Source organism: Strix uralensis, chromosome 2 (genome assembly GCF_047716275.1).
Source record: "Strix uralensis isolate ZFMK-TIS-50842 chromosome 2, bStrUra1, whole genome shotgun sequence".
Lineage (NCBI taxonomy): Eukaryota > Metazoa > Chordata > Aves > Strigiformes > Strigidae > Strix > Strix uralensis.
In genome coordinates, this window is record NC_133973.1 from 123009823 (window position 1) to 123035116 (window position 25294).

The 25294-nt window shown below is 35.9% G+C and overlaps 1 protein-coding gene across 1 annotated transcript in view; it reads right to left on the bottom strand.

The window, feature by feature from the left end:
* Positions 1 to 25294, bottom strand: part of DYNC2H1 (dynein cytoplasmic 2 heavy chain 1) — a 187464-nt gene that overhangs the window by 66052 nt on the left and 96118 nt on the right. Inside the window, exons 74-82 of the mRNA XM_074860186.1 lie at positions 24937 to 25068; positions 22936 to 23008; positions 16839 to 16999; positions 13947 to 14072; positions 10619 to 10729; positions 8571 to 8726; positions 5866 to 5941; positions 2708 to 2919; positions 853 to 957 (exon numbers count right to left, since the gene is read on the bottom strand). Of these exons, the coding sequence (XP_074716287.1) occupies positions 853 to 957; positions 2708 to 2919; positions 5866 to 5941; positions 8571 to 8726; positions 10619 to 10729; positions 13947 to 14072; positions 16839 to 16999; positions 22936 to 23008; positions 24937 to 25068 (1152 nt within the window). The remainder of the gene's footprint in view (positions 1 to 852; positions 958 to 2707; positions 2920 to 5865; positions 5942 to 8570; positions 8727 to 10618; positions 10730 to 13946; positions 14073 to 16838; positions 17000 to 22935; positions 23009 to 24936; positions 25069 to 25294) is intronic.

Below are 25294 nucleotides of genomic sequence, written 5' to 3' on the forward strand. Positions count from 1 at the left end.
ATACTATTGTAAACTTTCTCAATAACTCTTTGTTTATTTAAGCTCTTGTACTGGGTCTGGCTGAGCCGGAATTGGTTTTCCCCTATAGCAGCCCTCATGGTGCTGTGTTTTATGTTGGGAGCTGGCAGGGTGTTGATAGCACACTGGTGGTGTGGCTACTGCTGAGTAGTGCTTACACAGCACCAAGGCTCTTTCCGACTTTTTCTCCCCACAGTGGGACGGGGTGGGCAAGACCTTGGGAGGGGACACAACCAGGACAGCTGACCCGAACTGACCAAAGGGATATTCCAGACCATATGACGTCTGCTCAGTATAAAGCTGGGAGAAAGGAGGAAGGGGGTGGGGTCACCCTTGGTCCTCCGAGGCAACCACTACACGTATTGGAGCCCTGCTTCCTGAGAAGGCCTGACAGTGCCTGTTCATGGGAAGTAGAGAATAAATCCGTTTTCTTTTTTTTGCTTCCGCGCGCGGACCGTTGCTTCGCTTTGCTTATATTAAAACTGCTTTTGTTTTACCCACAAGGGTTAGGTTTTTTTTCTGTCTTATTTTCTTTCCCCTCTTTGCCCTGTTGAGAAAAAAAGGGGAAGGGGGGGGAAGTGATAGAGCGACTTGGTGGGTACCCAGCATTTAGCCAAGGTCAAACCACCACAGCTCTAAACGAATACCTTTGTAATTAAAGATAATTGTTATTACATTAAAGTATACTAAAGATAAAAGTCAACATAATCCTAAAATCCCTCCATTTTCTCTGACTTTCTTATGGAAATTCATATTTATGAACAGGTGGTTGGGTTCTCTAGCTTATACTAGATGCAGAAGAGATTCAGAGGTCAACGAGAAATGTAACTTTACCTGGGAACTGATCATACGTTGTGATGAACGAGCAATATTAGCAGGCAGGCCAAAAAAGTCAGGTTTATCATCTTCTGGAAGGCTTTCAATAATATTACGATAATCCTGCATTAGAAGAAAACAATAAACATAACTGAGGGAACATTTTGTTCAGCTCATGAAATTAACAGTGTATACTGAAAATTCATTAAGCGCACTGCATAACACAAGGTTAAAATAGCTATTTAACACATGATATATCTTGGCAATCTTATTTATAAATTTTTTAACTCTAAAAGAGCAAAAAGCTTCAATTCCAATTACAGTGATGCTATCAACTGAAAAGAAAATATGCTAAGACTATCTTAAAAGTAGTTACAATATTTCTGTTGAAAACTTAAAAGTAAGATTAATGACAATATAAAAAAATATTTCAGCATTTAGAATTCGAATAATAGAGTATAATACATATTTATACAATGAAGAGCACTCACTTCTTTTTAAATCTATGAAGATATCACTCAAAGAAAGTGAAATTGTTCAGGTAAAAATAGGTTTACATGATCATTGGAGATGCAGAATAGCATCAATAGCAGTTATAGTGTAATAGTCACCAGTGATGCTGCTCTTGCACAAAACTGAAAGAGGCCTTGCAGACTCAGGTAGACTAATGCTGCTGGATGTTCTCTTTCATTGTGGCTTTGAAAGCAAAATTATTTACTAATTGAAAGTCAGGCTGCACCCTATTGTGTTATATCATGTGTGTTTTGTCCTTTGCTTGCAGGAGCACGTCCTATGTGGGCATGATTTACTTTGACACAGAATCTCACTTCAGAGGTAACAACAGTAGCAGACCTCTACACCAAACACTGAAGGAACACTATTTAGTAAGAGATATTATTCCAATTAACTTAAGTAATCAAACTTAGCCTTATTATTAGTGTTCTACCAATGAAAACTACTTGCAGAAAAATATAAACTCTCACATAAATATTCATACAACTATAAGAAACTGAGACATTAAATGCAGTGCAGGCAAGAAGAAAGGTTCATCAGTTTGATCATATTATTTACAAGAATAGAGACCAGCCTGGTTTGTTTATTCCTTCCCTCTTTACGACATTAACTCAGCACATCTATAGAAAATAACTGTCATATTTAACGTACAAAAATAAACAAACCCCAAACCTAAACAGTCAGAATCCAGGTAGAGAATGCCAGACAGATTTATTTTAACTGGCATAATTCCATTTACATCAGCTCATATTAGAGGTCTAGTATGGAGTCCTATATTAAAATGCAAATGAATCTTAGTAACAATAACAATAGTATGTGAAAGATAGGGAGAGATCAGTTCTTTAGACTCTGTTGAACTCCCTCTCCTTTACACTAAAGGAATACTAAAGGAGAAACACAATCCATATTTATCTCCAAATAAAATATCACATACCCTCCACAGCATGTTAGAAGATTATGTCAGAATGTTGATATAGTTTGTAAATAAGGAGATATAGATTCTCCTATCTCATCCAGAAGTTATAAGAATGTTTAGCAGTCTGTACAAAAGTGCTATTATGTTAATATACTAAGTTATATAAAAATGTAATAGTATCCTTCTTTATCATAAATTGACCCAATTTCTTCTACTCAGTCCCTCATAGTTATTCTGCTCTGCACCATAGTCCAATAAGATATTATAAAAAAGGAGGCTGAACAGACTAGCAGAATAGTTCTGACAACTTGAGAATTAGTGTTCCACACAAGAGAAGTCTTAAATAAATGGAGGTATCTTTTGGTTTGTAACTCTGATTTTCTTTGTGGAAATATATCCAAGAATTTTAGTTTCTATATTAGGTGATAGAAGATGTATACCTACCAAAATACTGCAGGAATTCGGTAAAGAGATGGAATATGGGAAACTAGTCATCTTCTTGCCTCTAGCATTTAAACTGCCAATGATTCGTGAATTGAAAAGTTGCTCCAAGTAGGACCGAAGAACCCTCATATCAAAGTAATTATCTACACGGCCTCCATAAATTGCATTTTCAAACAAGCCATGCACGAATTCCCACTGAAAATCTTTGGAACCTATAAATTAATTAGTATTTTGTATTAATATTTTGTATCAATGGACAGCATTGCATTATAAGCATTTCTTCTTGTCACTGCAAGACAGTGCAGTGAAAATTCTTCAGTGAAATAAAAAAAATACAAACACATCAAATAATTAATTTCTAATTGTTTTTCTTCTATATTACCAAATAATAAAAGTTGCAGAAACTACAATGAGTTTGTAAATATTTTTCACTGATAAAATGAACACTTACTGTGTTTCAAAATGAGCTATTAGAAATATTACTTAAGTCTTGAAGTGCTTTTTATTGTAGATAAACCAATTGGATATATGCATTTCAGAAATGATGCTATTAAAATTTTAATTATGTGCTCCTTTGTCATGAATAAAAATAATTTTCTTTGTTCAAAATTTTATACACTATTTTGTATTGCAGTACCATCTGATCTCATAAAATAAACTGACTGATTGAACCAAAACCAGATCATGCTCAAAATCGGTAACATTACTGGAAATGTCATCTTTCAAACACAGAGGTCCAGGATAGGTTCTTTGTAAATCATTATAAATCACACAGCATAGCACATAAAACACATAAAGCATGTTACTATTAGTTTCCTGGCCAGACTGATGTTGCAATTATATTACTCTAGCATAGCTATATCCCACAAGTTCAGAGTAACTTATTTTTCCTCCCTTCTATCACAGTTGTCTAAAATAACTACAAGGGACAATGATTGATTTACACCCTATAGCTTTCATGTGCAGGTAGAAGGTACCTTGATCACAGAATCACAGAATCATCTAGGTTGGAAAGGACCTTGAGGACCATCTAGTCCAACCTTTAACCTAGCATTGGCAGTTTCCAACTACACCATATCCCTCAGCACTATGTCGACCCGACTCTTAAACACCTCCAGGGATGGGGACTCCACCACCTCCCTGGGCAGCCCATTCCAACACCTAACAACCCGTTCTGTAAAGAAATGCTTCCTAATATCCAGTCTAAACCTTCCCTGGTGCAACTTGAGGCCATTCCCTCTTGTCCTGTCACTCATTACTTGGTTAAAGAGACTCATCCCCAGCTCTCTGCAACCTCCTTTCAGGTAGTTGTAGAGGGCAATGAGGTCTCCCCTCAGCCTCCTCTTCTCCAGACTAAACAACCCCAGTTCCCTCAGCCGCTCCTCGTACGACATGTGCTCCAGACCCTGCACCAGCTTCGTTGCCCTTCTCTGGACACACTTCAGCCCCTCAATGTCTTTCTTGTAGTGAGGGGCCCAAAACTGAACACAGTAATCGAGGTGCGGCCTCACCAGTGCCGAGTACAGGGGCAAGATCACTTCCCTGTCCCTGCTGGCCACGCTATTGCTGATACAGGTCAGGATGCCATTGGCCTTCTTGGCCACCTGGGCACACTGCTGGCTCATGTTCAGCCGGCTGTCAATCAACACCCCCAGGTCCCTCTCTGACTGGCAGCTCTCCAGCCACTCCTCCCCAAGCCTGTAGTGCTGCTGGGGGTTGTTGTGGCCCAAGTGCAGCACCTGGCATTTGGCCTTACTGAAGCTCATGCAGTTGGCCTTAGCCCATCGCTCAGATCAGAAAGGTACTTCTTAAAGCCCCTTGAGAAAAGGAAGCAACAATTACTTTAAGGGGGGGGGGGGGGGGGGTTTATTGGTGGTAACTGTTGTTCCCAAATACTTCAATCATTTCTTCGTAAGTAGTTATGTTCACAGCAGTAGCTAATGTTTAGATTAATGATTATCATTGATAGTTAATGATTCAACCTCTTTACATTACTGTATGTTTCAAGTCTGTGTAACTAAGGTCAACTCCAGAAGTACTAATCCTCCATAAATCTCATTTAAGTCAATGATCATAAATGATCTCTAAATATCAGTTCCTAATTTTACTTTGAAATTATATAAAATGCAAATACTTTTTTAAAAAATACTTTTAATATTAACTAATATTAAGAAATTACTGTGCTACTTAACAGAACAATGAAGTGGGCACTAACAGTGAGTTTCAATATGAAGAATTCACTCATACTCAACTCATATTCCATTCTTTTATTCAATATATGGGGAAGCTCACACTGGGAAGGAGTAGAGACAGAAGACTTCATCTTCCAGGCACTCCTGTATTTCCTATTTATTCTTCTGGACTCAAGAACCTGAGCTGAATAGTTCTTGGCACAAAGAAAACATTGGTTTACCTAACCTCCCAAAAATGGAATTACAATTCACCCTATGTTTCTTGCTTTGCTTACTGGAGATGAGCCTTGCAGCATCTCCACTCTTATCTGAGTGTTGTAGAAAGAAAAAAGCTCCTCATGCAACATCTCTAGTAAAGGTAAAACAGGACAGGTCCTGTTTGAACTCAAGTTCAGATGGCACAAGGTGGCTTGCATCCATACAGCTACTCTCTTTTGCCCTAAAATAAGGTAACCTCCCATCTGCTGCCTACTAGAAAGTGTCTCCGGGCTCTGCTATCTGACAAACCATGCCTTGTCGCTGCCTATGAGAATGCCAGTCTGCATAAGCCAAATATGGGGAAAAATAAACCTGATCATGGAATAGTTTTGAGCCTGTGTCCAGCCCTTATCAGTTTACTAATATAGACATACCCTTTGGATCTACATCCAGAAAAGCCTAATAAGACTAAGCATAACTGATTCAGGGTCACACTACTTCCCATACTGAAGTAGTTACCTAACTTGGTCATGTGTTTATATTTGTGAAAATGTTCCAATGAAGATTCAAATGCAAAATTTAAATACCTGCAAAGCAGCCTTTAAACAGAATGGTCCCACTCCAAACCCCAAACAAAACAATCTTGCAAAGTAACAAATTTATAAAAATTACTATGAAATTTTTTAATATTCTAAAAATTTTAAATGAGAGGCATTTAGAAGGTTTATGCTACAGAGGTGAGAAATCTTTCCTTAAGAAGTGACTTACCCTCAAAGAGTCTATCAATAATGTCAAAACCAGCACGGAGATCAGATAAAGAAAATTCATAAAACTTGGTCCAACCCTATCATTAAAAAAAACCCCAAAGAATTTAATTAGTCACACAATGATGATCATGAAGTAAAATGCAAATATTATGTGGTTACTGAATACTGTATAATACCTAGTACTGAATGAAAAAAGAGACAACCTATGTCCTCTAACGTACACCTTTGGAAACATTCAATGGAGGTAGCATAAAAAACCCAGATCTACCAGTGCATTTAATTTTACATATTTACATAAAGTAGAATACATTGAGTATGAGGAATGTAAACTTAAGATTATCTTATTTCCTAACAGTATTTACTTCAACTAAACTTGCTGACATCTGTGACTAGATCACACATTGAATTATGATGTTATTTCTGAGGGCTTTTTTGTATTTCAGTTTCCTTTGGATTTTCATAAATACGTCCGGTTCTTCAATCACAGTGTACATTATGTTTTCATCATCTTACTCCTTAATTCACGTCACTTCTCTATGAACTTAAAAAATTGTAACGAGAAAAGCAATTACTGCTACCATTACGGGGAAAATGCTGACCACCATATGCATATTTTAATCATTCTCAGTTTGTACCTTCTTTCTGTTCTTGGTGGCATTATTCTTTATATAGCATTAATGTATAATGTGCATGTAATTCTCACAAAAGGCTTTCAATGGAAATGGATAAGTATAAATAAATATTGATATATGATACAGAACTTAGGAAATCCAGATCTCAAAGGTATCTCTGATTGCTGTATCTTCTTATGACTGTACCTTTGCATATGGATCATATCATAGGAACAAGGTGCATATGATTCATGATAAGAAACGTGCAAATATGTCAGATAACATGCACATATCCAGTGAGATGGATACAGTCTTAGGTCAAGACTGCAGCTGTTCCACAGATCACAATCAAACTATCAGCCAGTCATGCTGGAGGTCATAAACTGGAAAGATGCTGCAGTCTCTCAACAGTGTTCATGTATTTTTTCGACAGATCTGTACGTGGACCCAAACCAACCTGGAATTCATTATAAAATACAAGAGCTTCTAGCTGGGATTAATTGCAGTCCAGCGATGTTAGAAACTGGTAATCATAAGCAAAACAAAACCCATACTAAGTCTGCACGAGACAAACACAGTTACAGTGGAATTAAGGAGAAAGCAGTAAAATTCTATCTTGTGTGACTTGGAAAGCTAGTGGTAAACAACCATGAATTTGAACAAAGCCAAATGAGAGTTCATGTGTCAGATCAGTACTTTAAATATTTTCACCTATTCTACTTCTTGAACACTATATTCAAAGTCTGTTACTGCAAGAGGCAAACAACCTTATAAATCACAAATTCAAAACCAGCAAAAAACCCTCAAACATTCCAGGCTCTGACAGACAAAATCTTTCAGATGACAGGTTAGTTTTACCCCTAGTCTAAATAAAATAAACAAGATATAAAACAGTTTGTTGGGGGGGGTGGGGGGGTGGGGGGGTGTCTGTTTAATTTAAGCATCTGCAGCCAGAAAGAAATGTTTGCTTTGAACAAAAATTTATCTAAGGAAAAAACACATCACAGTCTCCGAAACCCATTATAATCCTCACAAGAAACGAGTTAATTCCTTTGTTCTTCCTTCTCCTTGAACAGGGTTTGTGTGCAGAAAGAGTAGACAATGTCATCTCCTCCTTCCCACCAAAGTGTCTCTTTCTCATTGTCATGGTTTAAACCTGGCCAGCAGCCAAACACTGCACAATCACTCACTCACCATCCCCCGCTCAGGGAACGGGGAATAAAATTGAACGGTAAAGGGAGATTTGTAGGTTGAGATAAAAACAGTTCAATAACTGAAATACAATAAATAAATAAAATAAATAAAACAATAGAAAGTACAAACGGGTAATGCACAATGCAATTGCTCACCACCTGCCAGCTGATACTCAGCCCATTCCCAGCTAGCGATCACAAAAAAAACCAAGATCTCGAAACCACAATCCCAGAAGCGAGAGAGAACCCCCTCTTTCCCAGCTGACCCTCCTCTATATACTGAGCATGGCGTTACATGATATGGAATATTTCACTGGCCAATTTGGGTCTGGTCCTCTGGCCATGCTCCCTCCCAGCTTCTTGTACATCTGCACATGAGCAAGACACGTGGAGTTGGAAAGTCCTTGATTGTTTAGCAACAACTGAAAACATCAGTATATTATCAACATTCTTCTCATACCAAATCCCATACTGAATCCAAAGCCCAGCACTATTCAGCACTAGCTACTAAGAAATAAAATTAACTCGATCCCAGTCGATACCAGGACACATGTCTTCCATTAAATCGCGTATGTTTCAAAAATACTTTTTCCTGTCCCAAGCAAACAGGATTTCTGGAATCTTTTCCATGGGATCTCACTTCTGCATCAGTATCAGTTAGTACATAAATCACAAATTAACCCCACGCAGGCAGTAGCGATTTTCAGAGTGACAGGAATTTAGCCTACCAAGATCTTATTTTGCAATGAATTCAGAGACAATGATGAAGGCCGGCACCAGAAGGATCCAATTTTTTCTCATCTCTGAACACGACCCAACATATACCTGACGAAAAATACTCCCAAGTATAAAAGCTAATAAATGGGGCAATTTTTTAAAAAAGTAGCAAAAGAAATTATTACCTGAGGAATATAATTTCTTCTTTCTTGGCATACAGCATGAAACCACGCTAAACAAAAGAGAGAATGCGCTCGAGTCAAATTTCCCTCTCTATTAATTTGCTCTGGAGTCCAAGATTCATAGGTTCGCAAGAGATTCTTTTTGAGGCCTGGAGGTGCCTGCATTGGAAGGAAAAACACTGCTCTAGACAGAAAACCTGATACTTTTATGTACTGTTATCTTAAATTCTAACTTATGATTTAATTTAATGAGATGACAAACAGTACTTAATAAAACAAAATTTAACAAGGAAAAAATATGCTTATAATAAATGACCTAACAACAGAATGATCTTATACTGAAAATAACTTAAACATACTGAAGGAAATTGTAACCAGAACCAACCAACAGGAGGACTGAACTACACTAAAAGAACTTAGTGAAAGAATAGTACTCTATCAAAATATATAATCATAAAAGTAAATACAATTTTTTCAACAAGAACCTTTCTTCTGATTTTTCAAGCTCAACTATCAATTATCATTTCTGTGATCAGAGCCAACCTGCTTCATGGCATCACCGCACTCTTTTAGCTTGCATATAGATATGTTATATATGCATGATAAAACGCCAGTTGTCTGATTTAGTGGTAGGTATTGTTCACACCAGTAGAAATAACTGCAGTTAAAGTACACATAATAACAAAGATTACAGTGCTTAAAAGTAAAATAAGTGATTAGATACCCTGCCATTTTCAAATTATTTGCAAGTGTGAAGGCAAACACAAATTTTAAAGAGATTGAAATCACATTTTCATATTTATGAGAATGTTCTTTCTTTCTTTTGAAAATCAATGGCTGTTAATGCTTCTGTAAGATTACATATTCTGTAAGATTACATATTACATACAGATTACAAGTTGCATATGCACACTTGTGGCAAATAATTGCAAAATACCATAGTCGATTTTTTTTTTTAATATTTACATCTTGATTGGTAACAGTTAGGGAACATACCACAATCATATAATAATCAAATGTTATTAGCCAAGTCATTGGCTATCAGTGCCCTTTCACGGTAACAAAATATTTACTACAAATTAAAAGGTGACAACAGGATCTAGAACACTGCATCAGTGCGAAGTTCCAATTATTCCAAAGACAATGGGATATCTTCAAGAAGCTAGATGAAAAGAAATGTGGCAATCCTAGACAGTGCTGTAGTTTCTGTACCATTGAAGACCTCAATATAAGCAAGAAGTTACCCCAGAAGTTTAAAAATACCTGCAGTCAATATAAAATTGTAACAATTTTGGCTTCTTGAAAGTCTGGACCCCAAAAAAAAGGTCAGAGCTTCTTGGTTTAGCTGTAGGCAAAATCTTAACACTCCATAACCAATGGAGGAGTTAGTGGCACCCCTATGCATCATTTCCATAATGGGCATTAATGCATAGTGCATTAATGATTAGAGCGCTTTCCAACAAGTTGGAGGAGCATGGTGCCAGTTATTCCTTATGTTGAGCTATTGTAAAGCAATTTTTAGTAAAGGGCTTTAATTGTATGTTCTGCTGTATGGGAGGAGAGCCATTTTTGTTGAAAGGGTCCAGTGAATATAAAGCTATGGGGCCAAAAAGAAAAATAAGGAAGAGGAAGTGTGATTCTGTGATCTTCAGATGAGGACATTCATCAAGAAGGAGAAATTCCAGCACCTGTGTAGGGTCTTGCTTTTAAGAAACACTGATTAAATGCAATAAAAGGATTTGTAGCACAAACCAAAATTCTTGCCCCAGGTAAATTTATTTTCAGTTCAGATTTTCAATTGGAAAAAATATCTGAAAGAAATTTTACCTTCCCTTTAAAGCACAGCTTCTGCAAATTTCCACATATACATTACAAATTATCATCAAAAATCTTTCAAGGTAAATTCATAGCATTTTTTGTATTACATCTAATTGAAATACAAGCCAAACTCCATTATGTAAATAGTCCACACTATCTAAACATATAGTTTACTATACATCCAAGTTCATTCATGGTAAACATATAATAAAAGCTTTCCAAACAGGTCTTACTTCATAAGTTATTTTCAGACTTGATTGAAGCAAAATTGGAGTAAATTTTGGATGAACTTCAGTAGTAAGCCAAAGGCGAAAGTTTGGTTGAGGCTGTAATGTATTCAGTTCCTATTAAAGAGATATTATATATTGAAGGTTTTGGTTTTGGGTTTTTTTAATATTCAAAACACAATTTTTAAAATTATAATATCCTAAATTAGAAAATTAGGCTTGTCTAAAAAATCTTTAGTTGTTTTTACAAGTAACATTATTTAAAAGACTATAGTTCAAGATCTGTTGTCTCCACACATTCTATACGCTAGCTGTGCTTGAGTTTGAAGTTCATTCTAGCTGTGTCAAAATATTTGCACCTCCCTCCCCAGATCCTAAATTCAGAACATAAAAATATATCACAGTTCTTTACTTCTTTTAAGTAAAAATACATCAGAAGGCTACATCTCAAAAGATGAAGACCTGGAATGTGGGCTGTATATCAACAACAAATCTCAATGATTTTCAATAACTGTATCTATTAATTTCTTTTTCTTCAACTGTTTGTTGTATGCGCACTTCATGTATCATGATTCATAGAAACTTGAAGATAGGGAAATGGATTTCTAAGAATAAATACTGTCAAATGCTATTTCAAATATAAAGGTTTCACAAAAAATATATAATTACTGAATGTATGAAAACATACTGATGGTTCTTTATGTGCTTCTGAAACAGACATATTTTCCACTGAAGATACAAAAGTTGTTTGACAATTCACTTGAGAACAATGTCAACAGTTTTGTGTATGTGTCTTGGAAGAAACCTAGCTCAAAAAACTCTTAACAGATTTTCTCATAATCCATTTATTTTGATAATCTCTAAAACAAAATAATAATCATTTTGCTTTTAATGTTTTATTAAAGAAAAAAATTTCTTTGAACCCATTAATTGTTCTGCTCTTTAGGCAAAATGACAACTATATCTGGTAACTAGAATCACAGAATTGTTGAGGTTGGAAGGAATCTCTGGAGACACTCTAGTCCAACCCAATGCTCAGAGTCAGCTACAGCAGGTTGCCCAGAACTGTATCCAGACAAGTTTTCAATATCTTCAAGGATGGAGACTCCACAGTCTCTCTGGGCAACCTGCTCCAGCATTTGATCATCCTCACAGTGAAAAAAATTTGTCTTCTGTTTAAACAGAATTTCCTGTATTTCAGTTTGTGCCCATGTACTCTTGTCCTGTCATAGGACACCACTGAGAACAGCCTGGCTCTGTTTCCCTTACCCCTTCCCATCAGCCAATACACACTAAATAAGATTCCTCCTGAGGCTTCTCTTCCCCAGGCTGAACAGTCTCAATTCTCTCAGTCTCTCCTTGTATGACACATGCTTCAGTCCCTTCATCACCTTTGTGGCCCTTTACTGGACTGGCTCAAGTATGCCCATGCCTCTCCTGTACTGGGGAGCCCAGCACTGGACACAGCACTCCAGATGTGTCACACCAGGGCTGACCAGAGCAGAAGGAACACTTCCTTTGACCAGCTGGCAATGCTCTGCCTAAAGCAGCCCAGGAGGCCAGTGGCCTTCTTTGCCACAAGGGCACGTTGCTGGCTCATAGTCAGTTTCTCACCCACCAGGACTCCCAGGTCTATTCTGCCAAGCTGCTTTTCAGCCACTTAGCCCCCAGACTGAGTGCCTGGAGTTATTTCTTCCCATAGGAAGCACTTGGCATTTCCCTTTACTGAACTTCACAAGGTTCTTGTCAGTCTACTTCTCCAGCCTGTCAGGTCCTTCTGAATGAAAACACACTCATCTGTTGTATCAATCATTTCTCCCAGTATCTGTTCTTGCCGAGGATGCGCTTTGTCCCATTGTTCATGTCATTAATTAAGACGTTAAACAATGTTGGCCACAGTATCAACGCCTGGAGCACACCACTGATGACTGGCTTCCCACTGGATTTTTTGCCACTGGCAACAACCCTTTGAGCCATGCAGTTAGATCAGTTTTCAATCCACCTCACTGTGGTACAATCAGGTCCGTATTTCATCAGGTTGTCTATGACAATGTTATGGAAGACAGACTAAGATATGAAAATGATACACAGCCTTGGAAGCAGGAGATTTAAGAAAAGAAAACAAGGGAATCTACATGCTGATTCAAGTGCAATCATCTGCAGCATGCATCCTCTGATACATTGCATTTGGCTAGAAGACAGCTAAAGGGCAGCCAGTTGTAAGCTGTGAAGGTATCATCTTCATATTGATAAAATTCACACTGACCAGAAGACATATTTCGTCTTCTCAAATGGAAAGATCGTGAGAACTAAATTTGTGTACCTGGACGGAATTGAACTATAAAGATGCAGATCTCTCTTAAGATGTTCAAACATATGAATTACATAGCCTCGCACTTGCTAATGGTATGCAAAACAGTCAAGGGGATGTGCTGAGTCAAACATTTAACACTTTCGGTATTATGTTCTTGTGGAAAGAATAAGAAACTTCTGATACATATCCATATTTTAATACTTACAAGATCTGAAATTTTCTTAGTAAGAGGCTCACAAACACTTCCTTACTGTGCACTATCATATTCAGACTAGATGACACACATCAGTGCTATCTCGCTTTGTCTTTCCATTTTTTCAAAATGGATTATAAGAACGTCAAATGCATGCCACATGATCAGTACTAGACAGAAGATAGACTCCAAGGTTATGTGCATGGAGTATACTTTATGGACAATCACTAGAAACTGGAAAATTAAGATTGTAGTATCTGTTGATAGGAATTCCCCCACCTTTCTTTTTTTTGAGTTAATTTGTTTTGTGGATTTCACGGTGATATACATGTAAAGTCACTTTTATTTACATAGACAATGATTTTATTCGCTGTAAGAGTATGTTTCTATAAAACATTAGACATTTCAATTTCAAATTAGCAAAAACCTCTTAGTGACTCAGACACAAGCTACACTTAACAAAAAGAACTACTAAAAAGAAAGTCCTAGGACTGAAAAAACAAAAATAAAATTTAAGTATACATAGATTCAGAGTTCAGCAAACATGGGCAGTATCCCATAAAGTACCAAAAGTCTTAACAGGAGCATTTGTTCACTCATTGTGGCAGAAATACTATACATTGTATGAAAATTAAAGGGCTCCCACAAAGGAAGGAGCTGTTTAGATCTGAAGCATTTCACCTTATTCATGATTGAGAGAACTGCAAAGGTTTACTTTTAAATTGTTGGAATTTTACACGTCACCATGGAAATGCCTGAAATGCTTCAGAAACGTTGCATACTAATTTTGTCTGGTTTCCAATACATTCTTATCTAGTTACCCTCACCTTTTCCAACACAGGAAGCCAAGATGTAACAAGATGCAGGTTCTTTAAACATAGCCATTCTCCATTGCGTGCACATTCTTTTAAAGTTTGAATAGCCAGGTCAGCTTGGCCTTGGCCCATTGCAATCTGAAATGACAGACACAGTTGTATAAGGAATTTATCATACCTCATTTAACAGCTAAATACAAAATTATGTTTCCAAGTTAGCATGCATATGTAAAAAAGGTGTGCTAAAGATAACCAGAATTTTCTCTAATGCGATAGGCTAATAAAGTAAGGAAAAGAGTAAGGAAAACGTAGTTTTTCTTTTCAACCTATCTAACCAGAGCTTCTTAAGAAACAACATTACCTAGTCTTTTTATGGAAAAAAATACATCACTTGGTGACAGTGATAGTATTCCCTGGGAACTCAAAAGTAAATTTAAATATCAGTGACTAAACTGTATTACTGCAAAACTGCTGATACAATAAAAACAAGAGATAAACGAGAACAGTTTTTCTTTTGACTGTAAGTTAGAAGTACTTCCTTTGAAGAGAAACACTCAATTTCATATTAGGATGAGTGAAAAACTAAGGCTGCAGTCTTTCCTACTGGGAAATATGAATAGCTTAACAAACAGTATTTTCTTCATTTTTTATAGTACCATATTGCTGCTAAAATAAATTTGGATCTTCAAATGGAAATGCAAAGATACAAAACTGAATTTTCAGATAAATTAGTGAAAATTGAAAATACAGAAAGGACTTGTTCTGTGACACAATCACTGCTACAATTGATGTTAGAATACCTGTAGATAGTCTAACCTTAGTTCTCCCTTAGTATCTAATTGGAAGCGAATTAGAAAAACCCCAAACCAAACAAGTTGAAAATAAAGTAATAAAGTGGTCTTAGCCAATCTGAAAAGTCTTGTCTTGGCATTACTGCTATAGCAAAACAGAACTACTGTGATTATTATAACTTTATCAAATATACCTTAGGAGGAAATCCATCCTGTCTTTTTATCCTAAAACTGTACTGAGTCAAAGAAACTTGGGGCCTTATTTTTATATGATGATACAGATATCCTCTGCCTAAATAAAACTGAGTATAATATTCAAATAATTTAAAATAGCCAAAAGAAGATAACTGAAAGTCACCAGACAATATAGTAGTACACTACACAAATCTAGTGGTCTGTTCTTTATCCCATATGAGAAATAATTAAACAGAGAAGAAAAATCTGATTTTCTATGTTCTATTCAAATTGCATGAGAAAGTGCAGGAAAAAATACTAACAATATTCTCATTAGTAGGACAACTTTCAGATGATTCAGCTTTGAGCCTGGAGAAACAGGTTGGCAGTTCATGAAGTTCAACAAGGCAAATGTGAAGTCCTACATCACGGATGGAATTACCCTATGCAACAGTCCAACCTCCTAGGCTGGGGTCTGCCTAGGAAGCAGCTTTGGGGAAAAGGAAGGCCTAGTGGACAACAAGTTGAATATGAATCAACAGTGGGCCCTTGCAACAAAGGCCAATACCAGAATGGGACATATTAGGCAAAGCTTTCAGCAAGTCCAGGGAAGTGATCATTCCCTCGCTTTGGAACCTGTGAGACCCCATCTGGAGTACTGTGTCCAGTTTTGGGCTTCCCAGTACAAGACAGACATGGTCATACTGAAGTGACTCCAGAGCAGACCACCAACATGGCCAGGGCACACTGAGCAGGGTTTGTTTAGCCAAGCAATCAGGAGACCTTCTTGCTGTCTACAACCTGATTGAAGAATGCAGAGAAGATAGAGCCAGACTCCTTCAAAGGCACATGGTGATAGGACATGAGGCAATGCACACAAGTTGTAATATGGGAAACACTGATTTGATATTAGGAAAAATATTCTCCTGCGAGAGTGGTCAAATACTGGAACAAGTTGCCCAGAGATATTGTGGGATCTCCATCCTTGGAGGGGGGACCTTCCCCTCTCAGGAGGGAAGTAGATGATCCAGAAGTCCCTTCTAACCTAGGTTATTTTATGAATGTAACAGCTACAGCAAATTTCTTCTTAAAAAAAGAAAAGTTTTCAACACCTCTGCATAGATCCAATTTTGAAACAGACACAGAAAATATAAAGTGTTTTCTTAACAGTACAATTCCTGATTAAGGTCTGCTAAAGAGAAATTATCTTCACCCAGTTCAGTTTTGTGTTGAATGCAAAACAGGGAAGAAGTTGTATACCATGACAAAAAACAATTGTTATATTGGCTGGGCAAATAATTTCAGTGTTGTATGCCTCTTTTCGATATTTTACGGCTTTCTTGCATGGTCGATCTTAAACACTTTTTTTCAAAAGACTTGAAAATAAAAGTTCTGTTCAAGAACTTCCACCAACAACTAGTTGGTTAACATTTACTTGTGAAATTTCTCAAAATATTTTACATAATTTCCCAAAATACCGAAGTATTCACAAACACTGAACATCTGATTTATGTTTTCTGTTGAAGAAAGAAATATGCAAGTCCTATAAGCAGAAAAAATTATGAAGTCTAGTTTTCAGTGGGTTTTCTTCATATTTAGATTACTTCACCTAAAAACAATAATGTTTCAGCATGTCTACCAGTTCTCAGTCTCTTGTTCTCTTCTGTCTATCTTCTCATTTTTCCCTTCTCCAAGTTGGAGGAATGCCTCTTGTGTGGATTCTGATTCTGTGAGGATCACTAATTGTGTCTCTCTTCTACAACGCATTTTGCCAATGGAATCAGAAGTTAGTGGTGAGATAGGTGGGAACAACAAACATGTAGACACCAAACTATGTTTTTACATACTAACTTCCTTAAAAACCAAGGTAAAACAGATAATACTACTGTAAAATTTTACACATTGTGGTTTTTAATCATTATGCTTATCTAAGACTGACCTGATGGTAGCACTCGGTATTTCTTTCAACACTGGCAAGTTCTTGCAACTCTTGAGAAGGATCAGCACCAGGAGAAATCATTATCAAGATGGGCTCAATTTCCAGAGTCTCCTTATACAGACGTTTCAAATTCAGAGGCAATGGAGATAATTCTTTTATTCCTATGATTAGAATTATTATGGAAATAAAGTGACTACACAGGATGGAGTGCTTCATTAACAACTTTAGAGGTCATCTGGCTGTCAAAGTTCTGTTCAGTGGAGACCATAAAAATGGTCCTACAACGAGAAGAAAAATCCTTACAATATGCAGGTAGAAGGCACCCTATATTGATAAGAAAAAGACACAAGCACCAAAATGGCGCCTGGACTTCCAAGTTCGACAAATATAAACCGCAGTCTTTAGAGAATAGTCTTCAAGAAAACATACAAAAAGAGAAGAGCTGGAATATAAGAATATGAGAAGCTATGATATTTGCTAAAACTAATTGCAGCATATTTGTCCGCATGCAGAACTTCTCTCCTTTGTTGGCCTGACAGCCTTCATTATTAGACATTAACTTTACACAGTTCTTGGTACTACAATTACTTTAGTCTATTTTTTGCTTTAATACACAACTTAAATGTCTGGAACGTTGACCTAGTATAGGCAAGACATCTATACACAAGCCCAAAGCTACATGTATAAGTGTATCATAAACTTAAACAGTGTCAGCCACATATTTTCAATGCATCTTTAGACTGGTCCTTAAATAGTGAAGTATTAGGTGCAATGAGAAATCACAACATAAAGTAAGACAGAAGAGCCCAAATCAGTGACACCTATGCCACGCCTACTGAAAGACACCATACACATTTACTTGAGGGCACGGTCTGCTTTCAGACTTGAGCTATTATCTCCACACAGAACAATACTATATAATTTGAATATAGCATGTCAGGTTGGCAAAGGTTAGTATGAGGTCTGGGTTCTCTGTATGTATCTGTACAGAGACTCTAATGGATGCAACTAAACAGATAAAATCACTATCAATCAAAATGTTTAAAAAAAATAGAATTCAACAAGACTAATATTGGAAAATATTTTCATTTTACATTTATTAGACATGTAGAGGTAGTATAAGCAGAGATAAGTATATGAACTGAGGCCATATGGTAATTGATATGGGCAGCTCCCTTGATGAGTTCTGCTGCTCACTGCCAATAAGCCCTAAACCCTAGAAGATACATAAAATGAAACTGAAATTAAAGTAGGGCTCTGCAGTGCTGGACTGAAGCATGCTCAGTGAGGAAGACTCTTCAAGGACTCTTAACTGTCAGAATCTCAAAAATGTCTGACAAACATCTGCAAGTTGTTTCTCAATGAATCCTGTATTGGCCAAATTTGGATGCATTTTCAGAAGGCCTGTAAAAAAGGTTGTACTTTGAACGAAAGCTGCCCTGCATATTAGTTTTCTAATCATTCCTCCAAACTGAGGTTATAGTAACATTTTACAAAAATGCAAATTACTCTAGATTTAACATTCCCTTCACTGACATAATAAATGGAAATAGCTAAGCTATTGGCAGGAAAGACAGAAAGACAGAAAGACAGAAAGACAGACAGACAGACAGACAGACAGAAAGAAAGAAAGAAAGAAAGAAAGAAAGAAAGAAAGAAAGAAAGAAAGAAAGAAAGAAAGAAAGAAAGAGAAATTAGCTAAGAAAAAAGATGAAACTTGATATATAACTAGAGATTGGTTTAGTTTTTTTCAACTACAGTCATAATTCAAACTATTTGAGTCACTCCACACAATAAAAGAAAAATATCAGGAAGTAGAACATGACAGCATTCTGTAGGGCAAGAACGTTTATTTTAGTTAGTTTTTATGAAAGAATGTTTACAATGCTGAAAATGGAAGACAGCATTATGCCTGTAATTACAAAAAACAACATCAAATGTTTCTTTCTGTGGATGAAGACAACAAGGAAGAGGTACTCATGATGTGTTCTGATATTTGGGCTATAAACCACTGTCTTGCACCTTAAGCAAGTTTCATCTCATCAAATCCCTCTCACTGTAACTCTATTTCACTGTTGAAGTATCAAAATATAAATGTTTCCATATTAATATAAATATTAAAAGATTACATAAAGCATTATTAGAACTTAATCACTAGCTACATAGGCAATAAAGATATATTGAGAATCTTAACACCAAATTTTAGATTAAAATTTGATTAAAAGTAAGGGTTTGGAAAGGTTAATTTTAAGTTTTATTATCTTTTATTTCAGTGAAAAATATAATTTTGACAATCTTCACTACTGTCTCAAATCCTGTGAAAGATACAGGACGAAAGATATCTGTTGAAGTCAACAGGCAGCAAGGATACAAAAACCAAATGTAGATCTTTATGACCACTAATTAGCATTGTGGAATGGGTATCATGCAATGCTGCAGATATTTGTTATTACATGGAAATGCAGAACAGATGTACAAGGTCATATAAGGCAAATCTATTGGGTCTTTTAAGTACCGTGCTACTACTTCCAGTTGAGAAACCCTGGAGACATAAAATACTGGTCACTGCAAAAGGTTTCAGTATAGACTTACGATGTTCTTGTCATTGACAAAGATGGCAACATGCTTGACAAACCTCTCCACCTGTTCAACCATTCTTCAGTTCCTGTTCCTAAAACTGCTTTGTTGCTACAAACAGCTGCATGGAATATACTACAATCAAGATAAACCAGAGACTCTTTTAGCTGTATTATTATTTTTGGCAGTGCAAGCAGAAGGCACACAGATCCCTGAGAAGATTAACTGATTAAGAGTTTTGGTATCCTACATAACTCGATGTTAACTGGGGACTACTGCTTGGCCTTTCATTAACTGGGGAATAGAATAAAAAGCTATGATTGTACAATAGATGTATGTGTGTACACCTGCAACTTAAGTTATTATAATAATGTATTTATGGTAATAATGCTAACTTAGAAGAGGTGCAATTGTAAATGAGTAACTACCTAGCCAAATATATTGTAGCACTCTTGAGATGCATCATTTACAAAATTAATACAGTGTAAATTTTCCTCCATAAACAGTTTGGTTTTTCAGAAACTTGGACACAATGTTTAGAAAAAGCATAAGTATGCTGAAGGTGGTTTTTGTTTTAATGAAGCTCAACAGAACTGAAATATAGAAAAACTACAATAGAGCCCTGTCTATTCCTGGCCATTACAGCCAGGATTACTTCTAGAACACTGGAAAAAAAAAAAGGACTCTGGTGTTTTCAGGGTTAATAAACAATATTCCAGATAATAACTATGCAGAGTGGGAATTCCTGACATACTTTTCTGCTTCCATGTTCCGTTCTGATAGAATTTCTTAAATCTTACTATCCTAACTGACATTCTGACATGAGAAAAAAAAGTGTATGTGAGAGCAAATAACTTTTCAGAAAATGTCTAAAGGGGGGGGGGGGGGGGGGGGAAACAAAGGGAAAAAAGAAAGACCTGATACATAAATACAAAGTTCGGCACAGGATGCAAACTTCACAATTTTTAAAAATGATGAAGCTCCCATAAAATCAATGAACAACTTTTCACAAAATCTCTCTACTAAAGTCAATGAAATTAAACCAATTTACAGCAGCTGGAACTTGAACTCAAAGTGCCTGTTAAAATTCCTTCTGTTGGTGATCTGTACACAGAGAAACAATGTACAAAAATATCAGTAAATGTATTATTACTATTAACAATTCCAATATAGAAAGTAGGAGAGGTTATTTTTTTTGTTTTGGTAAGTGATTTTATTTTGGCCTAGATACAATGTGACCATGAGAGCTCTGGTCTACTTCACAGAAAATGATCTGTGAGAATAAAATACTCGTTTACCCTGAACAGATTTACTTTCTATATATCTCTACTGCTTTTTTAAAGAATATGAAAATGGAGGTAATTAAAATCAAGCCTCTTTAAATACTATTTCTGAAGTAGCCAGACTCAAAAAATTAAGTTAAAGCAGATAAGAAAAAACCTAACTCAGTGAGTGATATGAAATGATTTGGGAGTATGCTGTCAATATGATTTTTGCTAACGTGGTGCATTTCAGTATAGCATGTAAAATAAAGAAATAAGCATACTTTGGATGCCCATGAAATACATTTATAGAAAATTTGATGAAATTTATCTTCAAAAGAAATTATTTTAATCCCCCTTCATCCATAAATTTTAAAAAAGTATGTAAAAGATGAAAAAAGGAAAAAACTCACATTTGGATAAAAAAGAAGTGGAAGGCTTTCTTGTAGGCTATTGCAGCTTTTTTGGAACTCATTTTTCTCACAGGAAAATAGCCAAAAGAGATTGGAAATTTTAAGTTCCCTTTTGAACTAAGTGAAACAGTTTTTTAAGAAGTTTCAGGGCAAGGACCCTGAAAAAGACATGGTAGGAAAAAATATGAAAAAATGTTCATACAAGTGTGACCCCTTTTATGAGTTGGAAAGCACTAGTCATGATTTATGACATGATCTCAAAATAAAATCTCACTGATACGCATGAAAAATCTGTGGATGAAACCTTGCCTACAAATGGAGTCAATGGTATTCTGACTTCCTCAGTGAGGCTGTAGTTTCATTCACCAAAAAACATTCCCTTGTGGAATGCCTCCAAGGAACTGGTATCAAGACAGACCTAACCAATTTATGTAACACACAACGATTTGGAAGACAGTAAGCGGGTCAGTAAACTTACTCTGCATTCAGGTCTCTGCTGGGCTTTGAATCACACTTACTGCAGATTGTGCTTGTCATTTGATTCCAACAGCCAGGAACATTGTTAGTATGAGTTCTGTACACTCACCGTAATGAAAGTACCCTCTCTATCTACTAACAATGTTTGACAGAGCAGGCTAACTTTAATCCTGAAAATACCAGCCTTGGGGGCAGACATGGAACAAATTTTGACCAACAAATAATGCCCACAGACAGAGCATAAAGAGGGAGCAAGATAAACTCTCACATAAATGTCATTAAAAATGTAAGAACCAGAGACCTAAACTTATGCCTAATGTTATACTAATAAGAAATGACATGTATGTCAAGAACTTAAAATTACCACAGTCACTGTTTTTTATATGTAACTCATCTATTGCATTATCACTCAAAATCACCCATCTCAAGATTATTCAAACTGCAGGTATTCACAAGTACTGGAAATGTAAGTCCAGCCATGTTACCTTGGCAGCCTATGACTCAATTTTCCAGATTCATTGTCTACCACATTAAAAACAGCCTTTGCCACTTACATTTACTGTCTTTACAATCTAAATCCTTTCTCTACTGTTAATCCCACTTCTGTCCTGACACCGTACTACATTAAAAACAACAAAATCTGTCTTGTCCCTATGTAATGCAGAAGATGACTTTTAAAACTACAGTGTTCACCCCAATGAGACACCCATAATTCATCTTCCATATGCATATTGTCATTAACTGCTAAAAACTGAAGGCTTTGGTGTGCTGTATTGCAATATTGCAATGTAAGTCCCAAACTCTGGATACAATAAACCTCAGAGAGGAAACAGACAGACTAGAACAAACAGACAATCATAGTATTGAATCACTCTAAATCATGGGTATTTCTAAACAGACAGTAAAAATTGTATTACAGTCCAAGAGACTGACAAACATGACTGAAAATATGAAACGATGTTTTGAGATCCAATCTACAAAATCTCAAACCTAATGGTTTTTAGATGGTAAATGACATTAAATGAAATAATATCTTTTTGGAAAATTTGTGTCTTAAGGAAAGTGCTGCAGTGTAAAACTTCTAGAAAACCAGCTATCCTCCTTTCTTAATTACTCCAGTTTTCCAGAATTCATTAAAAGAATCCTATGGATCTTTTATTATATTTTAAATCCCTATGCAGCATAAACCAAACCATTTTAAAAGCACTTTTTAACATATTTCACAAGAACAAAATCAGCAAATCCACCAGCATATTTTCAAATTCTAAAACTTAGCAACTCCATAAGAACTATAAAATAAAAGAGAAACAGGACCAAAAAAAATATTTAATCATTGTGTAGAAACACCCTGGTGAAAAATTAACTTACCTAGGGTTTTACATGCAAAAAGAGCCATGGCACTCTGTAGCCTGTCTGGTCGGACAGCCTGGACCACAAGTACCTTAAAATAAAATATATTCAGGGGAGATGAATTTATAAAAGTATATTGTGGCAATTTAAAAAGCAAGACTCTTCTAAGAAGGCTGAATTCTTTAAACTTCTCTTTAGAACAAAGTTATTTTCTCTGAATATATAGAGCTACCTGATCATTCCTTTCCAAAATAATCTAATCTAATTGTTCTTTTGTAAGTAGTTTGTCCTACTAATAGGATCAGAAGATAGATCTACAGCTAATGTCTATTTGTAAACTGGAACTTTTTCTACAATGTTTTAGAAAAAAGGTAGCTATGTGGGTAGCTAGAATGACAGAAAGCAAACTTAGCTTTATACTGGTAATCTAAATCCCATACATGTATTTAGGCAGCAACATCCTAACTGGAATACTAATGTTTCTGATTTCAGTGCAGTAACACAGTAAAATAACCAGTTTTGAAAGAATTTCCTTTAAGTACACTTTCAGAGTTTTACATCTAACTTGTTTTTCTGAGACATTTTGACTTTCAAATGTCCTAGTACGGCAGATGTTTTTACTATTCTTCAAAATACTACAAACATGAACAGCTAATCAATTCAGATACAAATTAAATCAGCAGTTTCCCTGCTACTTCTTTTTCAGTTAGTTTCCTACACAAGTTCAGTGCAGGCAACCACAGGCAAGTAATGCAACTTCAGTAGAAAACATTTGTTAAAATCACCACCCCTTCTTCTACCCCCTTACTTGTAGACCTGTAAACCACAATTCTGAACCTACCATCACATCATTCCAGTTTCCAAGTCTGGAGTATCTGTTGTTAGTTTTGGAGGAAAAATTTAACTTCATTAAATTTTTAAGAAAGTTCTACTTTTTAAGTCAGAGATTATACCACGTGCTACTGCACTATTTTTAAGTTTAACGTACAATTTGAAAGAAACTAACTTATGAGTGTCATATAAATCTAACCAGGTAGTTTCAGTATATTTCATCAACAGAAACATTCTTAATACTTTCTATGCAAGGAACTAGATATGTAATATGCTGATCATTCCAGATTTATTTTCCTATAAATGCAGAATTTTTATGACAATACACTGGACACATAAGAATTGCTCTTCTGCATTTCATCAAATCAAACATGACTCAGACAAATGCCTTTCCAAAATGGTTTGTTCCTAAATTCCATGCATGTTATTTTAGAAATTCTCCTCCTCCACAAAAACTCCAAACAGAGAGCCCCTAAGATCCAACCAGCATGAAACTACATTGTCTTATATGCCATCCCTTCTTTGGACAGGCCTTCACTTTATATGAAGTGACTTCAAATGAAAAATCACAGCATCATTTGAAAGTAAGCAACGACACCCTTTCTTCCATAAACACAAGAGTGATGTCATTTTTCTCTTCCAGAGGAGAAGGATTCCCGGGTGAAGGAAGGAACTTGCCTCTTGAACATTCTTGGTGGGTTGGTTAACCACCAAGCTTTCAGGAGGAATAGTATTTCATGACTATTATTCTAAAAAGCAGTGGCTGCTACTGCATTTTGTGTTTTTCAGTCTGATGTGTGAGTTTGCACATTTAATGATGAACTGAATTAGTGATGCTCAACAACCTGACAAATTCTGTGGTAACAAAGCAACCATGAAACAATTTTAATACCTATTCATAAATTAATTCTGTGAATATTAATAAAGAGGTTGTTGCCTTACAGTGTATGCTCAGTTGCAGCCAATATGCCAACACAAAAAAAGACTCCAATAAGAGAGAACTAAGTATGTATTATAGAAAAAAAAAAATCCTTAGACTAAATAAAATAGTTAAGCTGTAAGACAATGTAGATAACTGTCACTGCTTATAATTCAACCAGGCCTGAAGCCTAAATTCTGAAGATGTAAAACTCACTTTCAACGCTGAACTCATAATTATTTTAAAGTAATTTAATATGAAAAGATTACCTGCTGAAATATGGAAATTCTTTTTACAATAGTAGAAGGAAAGTCTTGTTCACAAACAGAGCTCTGAGAAAAAGTGTGCCACAGACCTTGATCTTCAAAGCAAAGTGTCTGATAGAGACCTGGGAGAGAAATCTACAAAACAAATAATGCATATTTAACAATAAAGAAGAATAACTATTTGGACACTGTATATTTTAATTAATTTACAAATACCACTGTGACCCTAAACCTGTAAATACTTGTGCATATCACATAATTCAATTTTATCCTTAGCGTTAAAGAAGAAAAGGGTAGATTTTAAAATTAACCATTTGTTTACCTATTTCCTGGAAATGCTGTCTGTATTTGCTCTGTATTT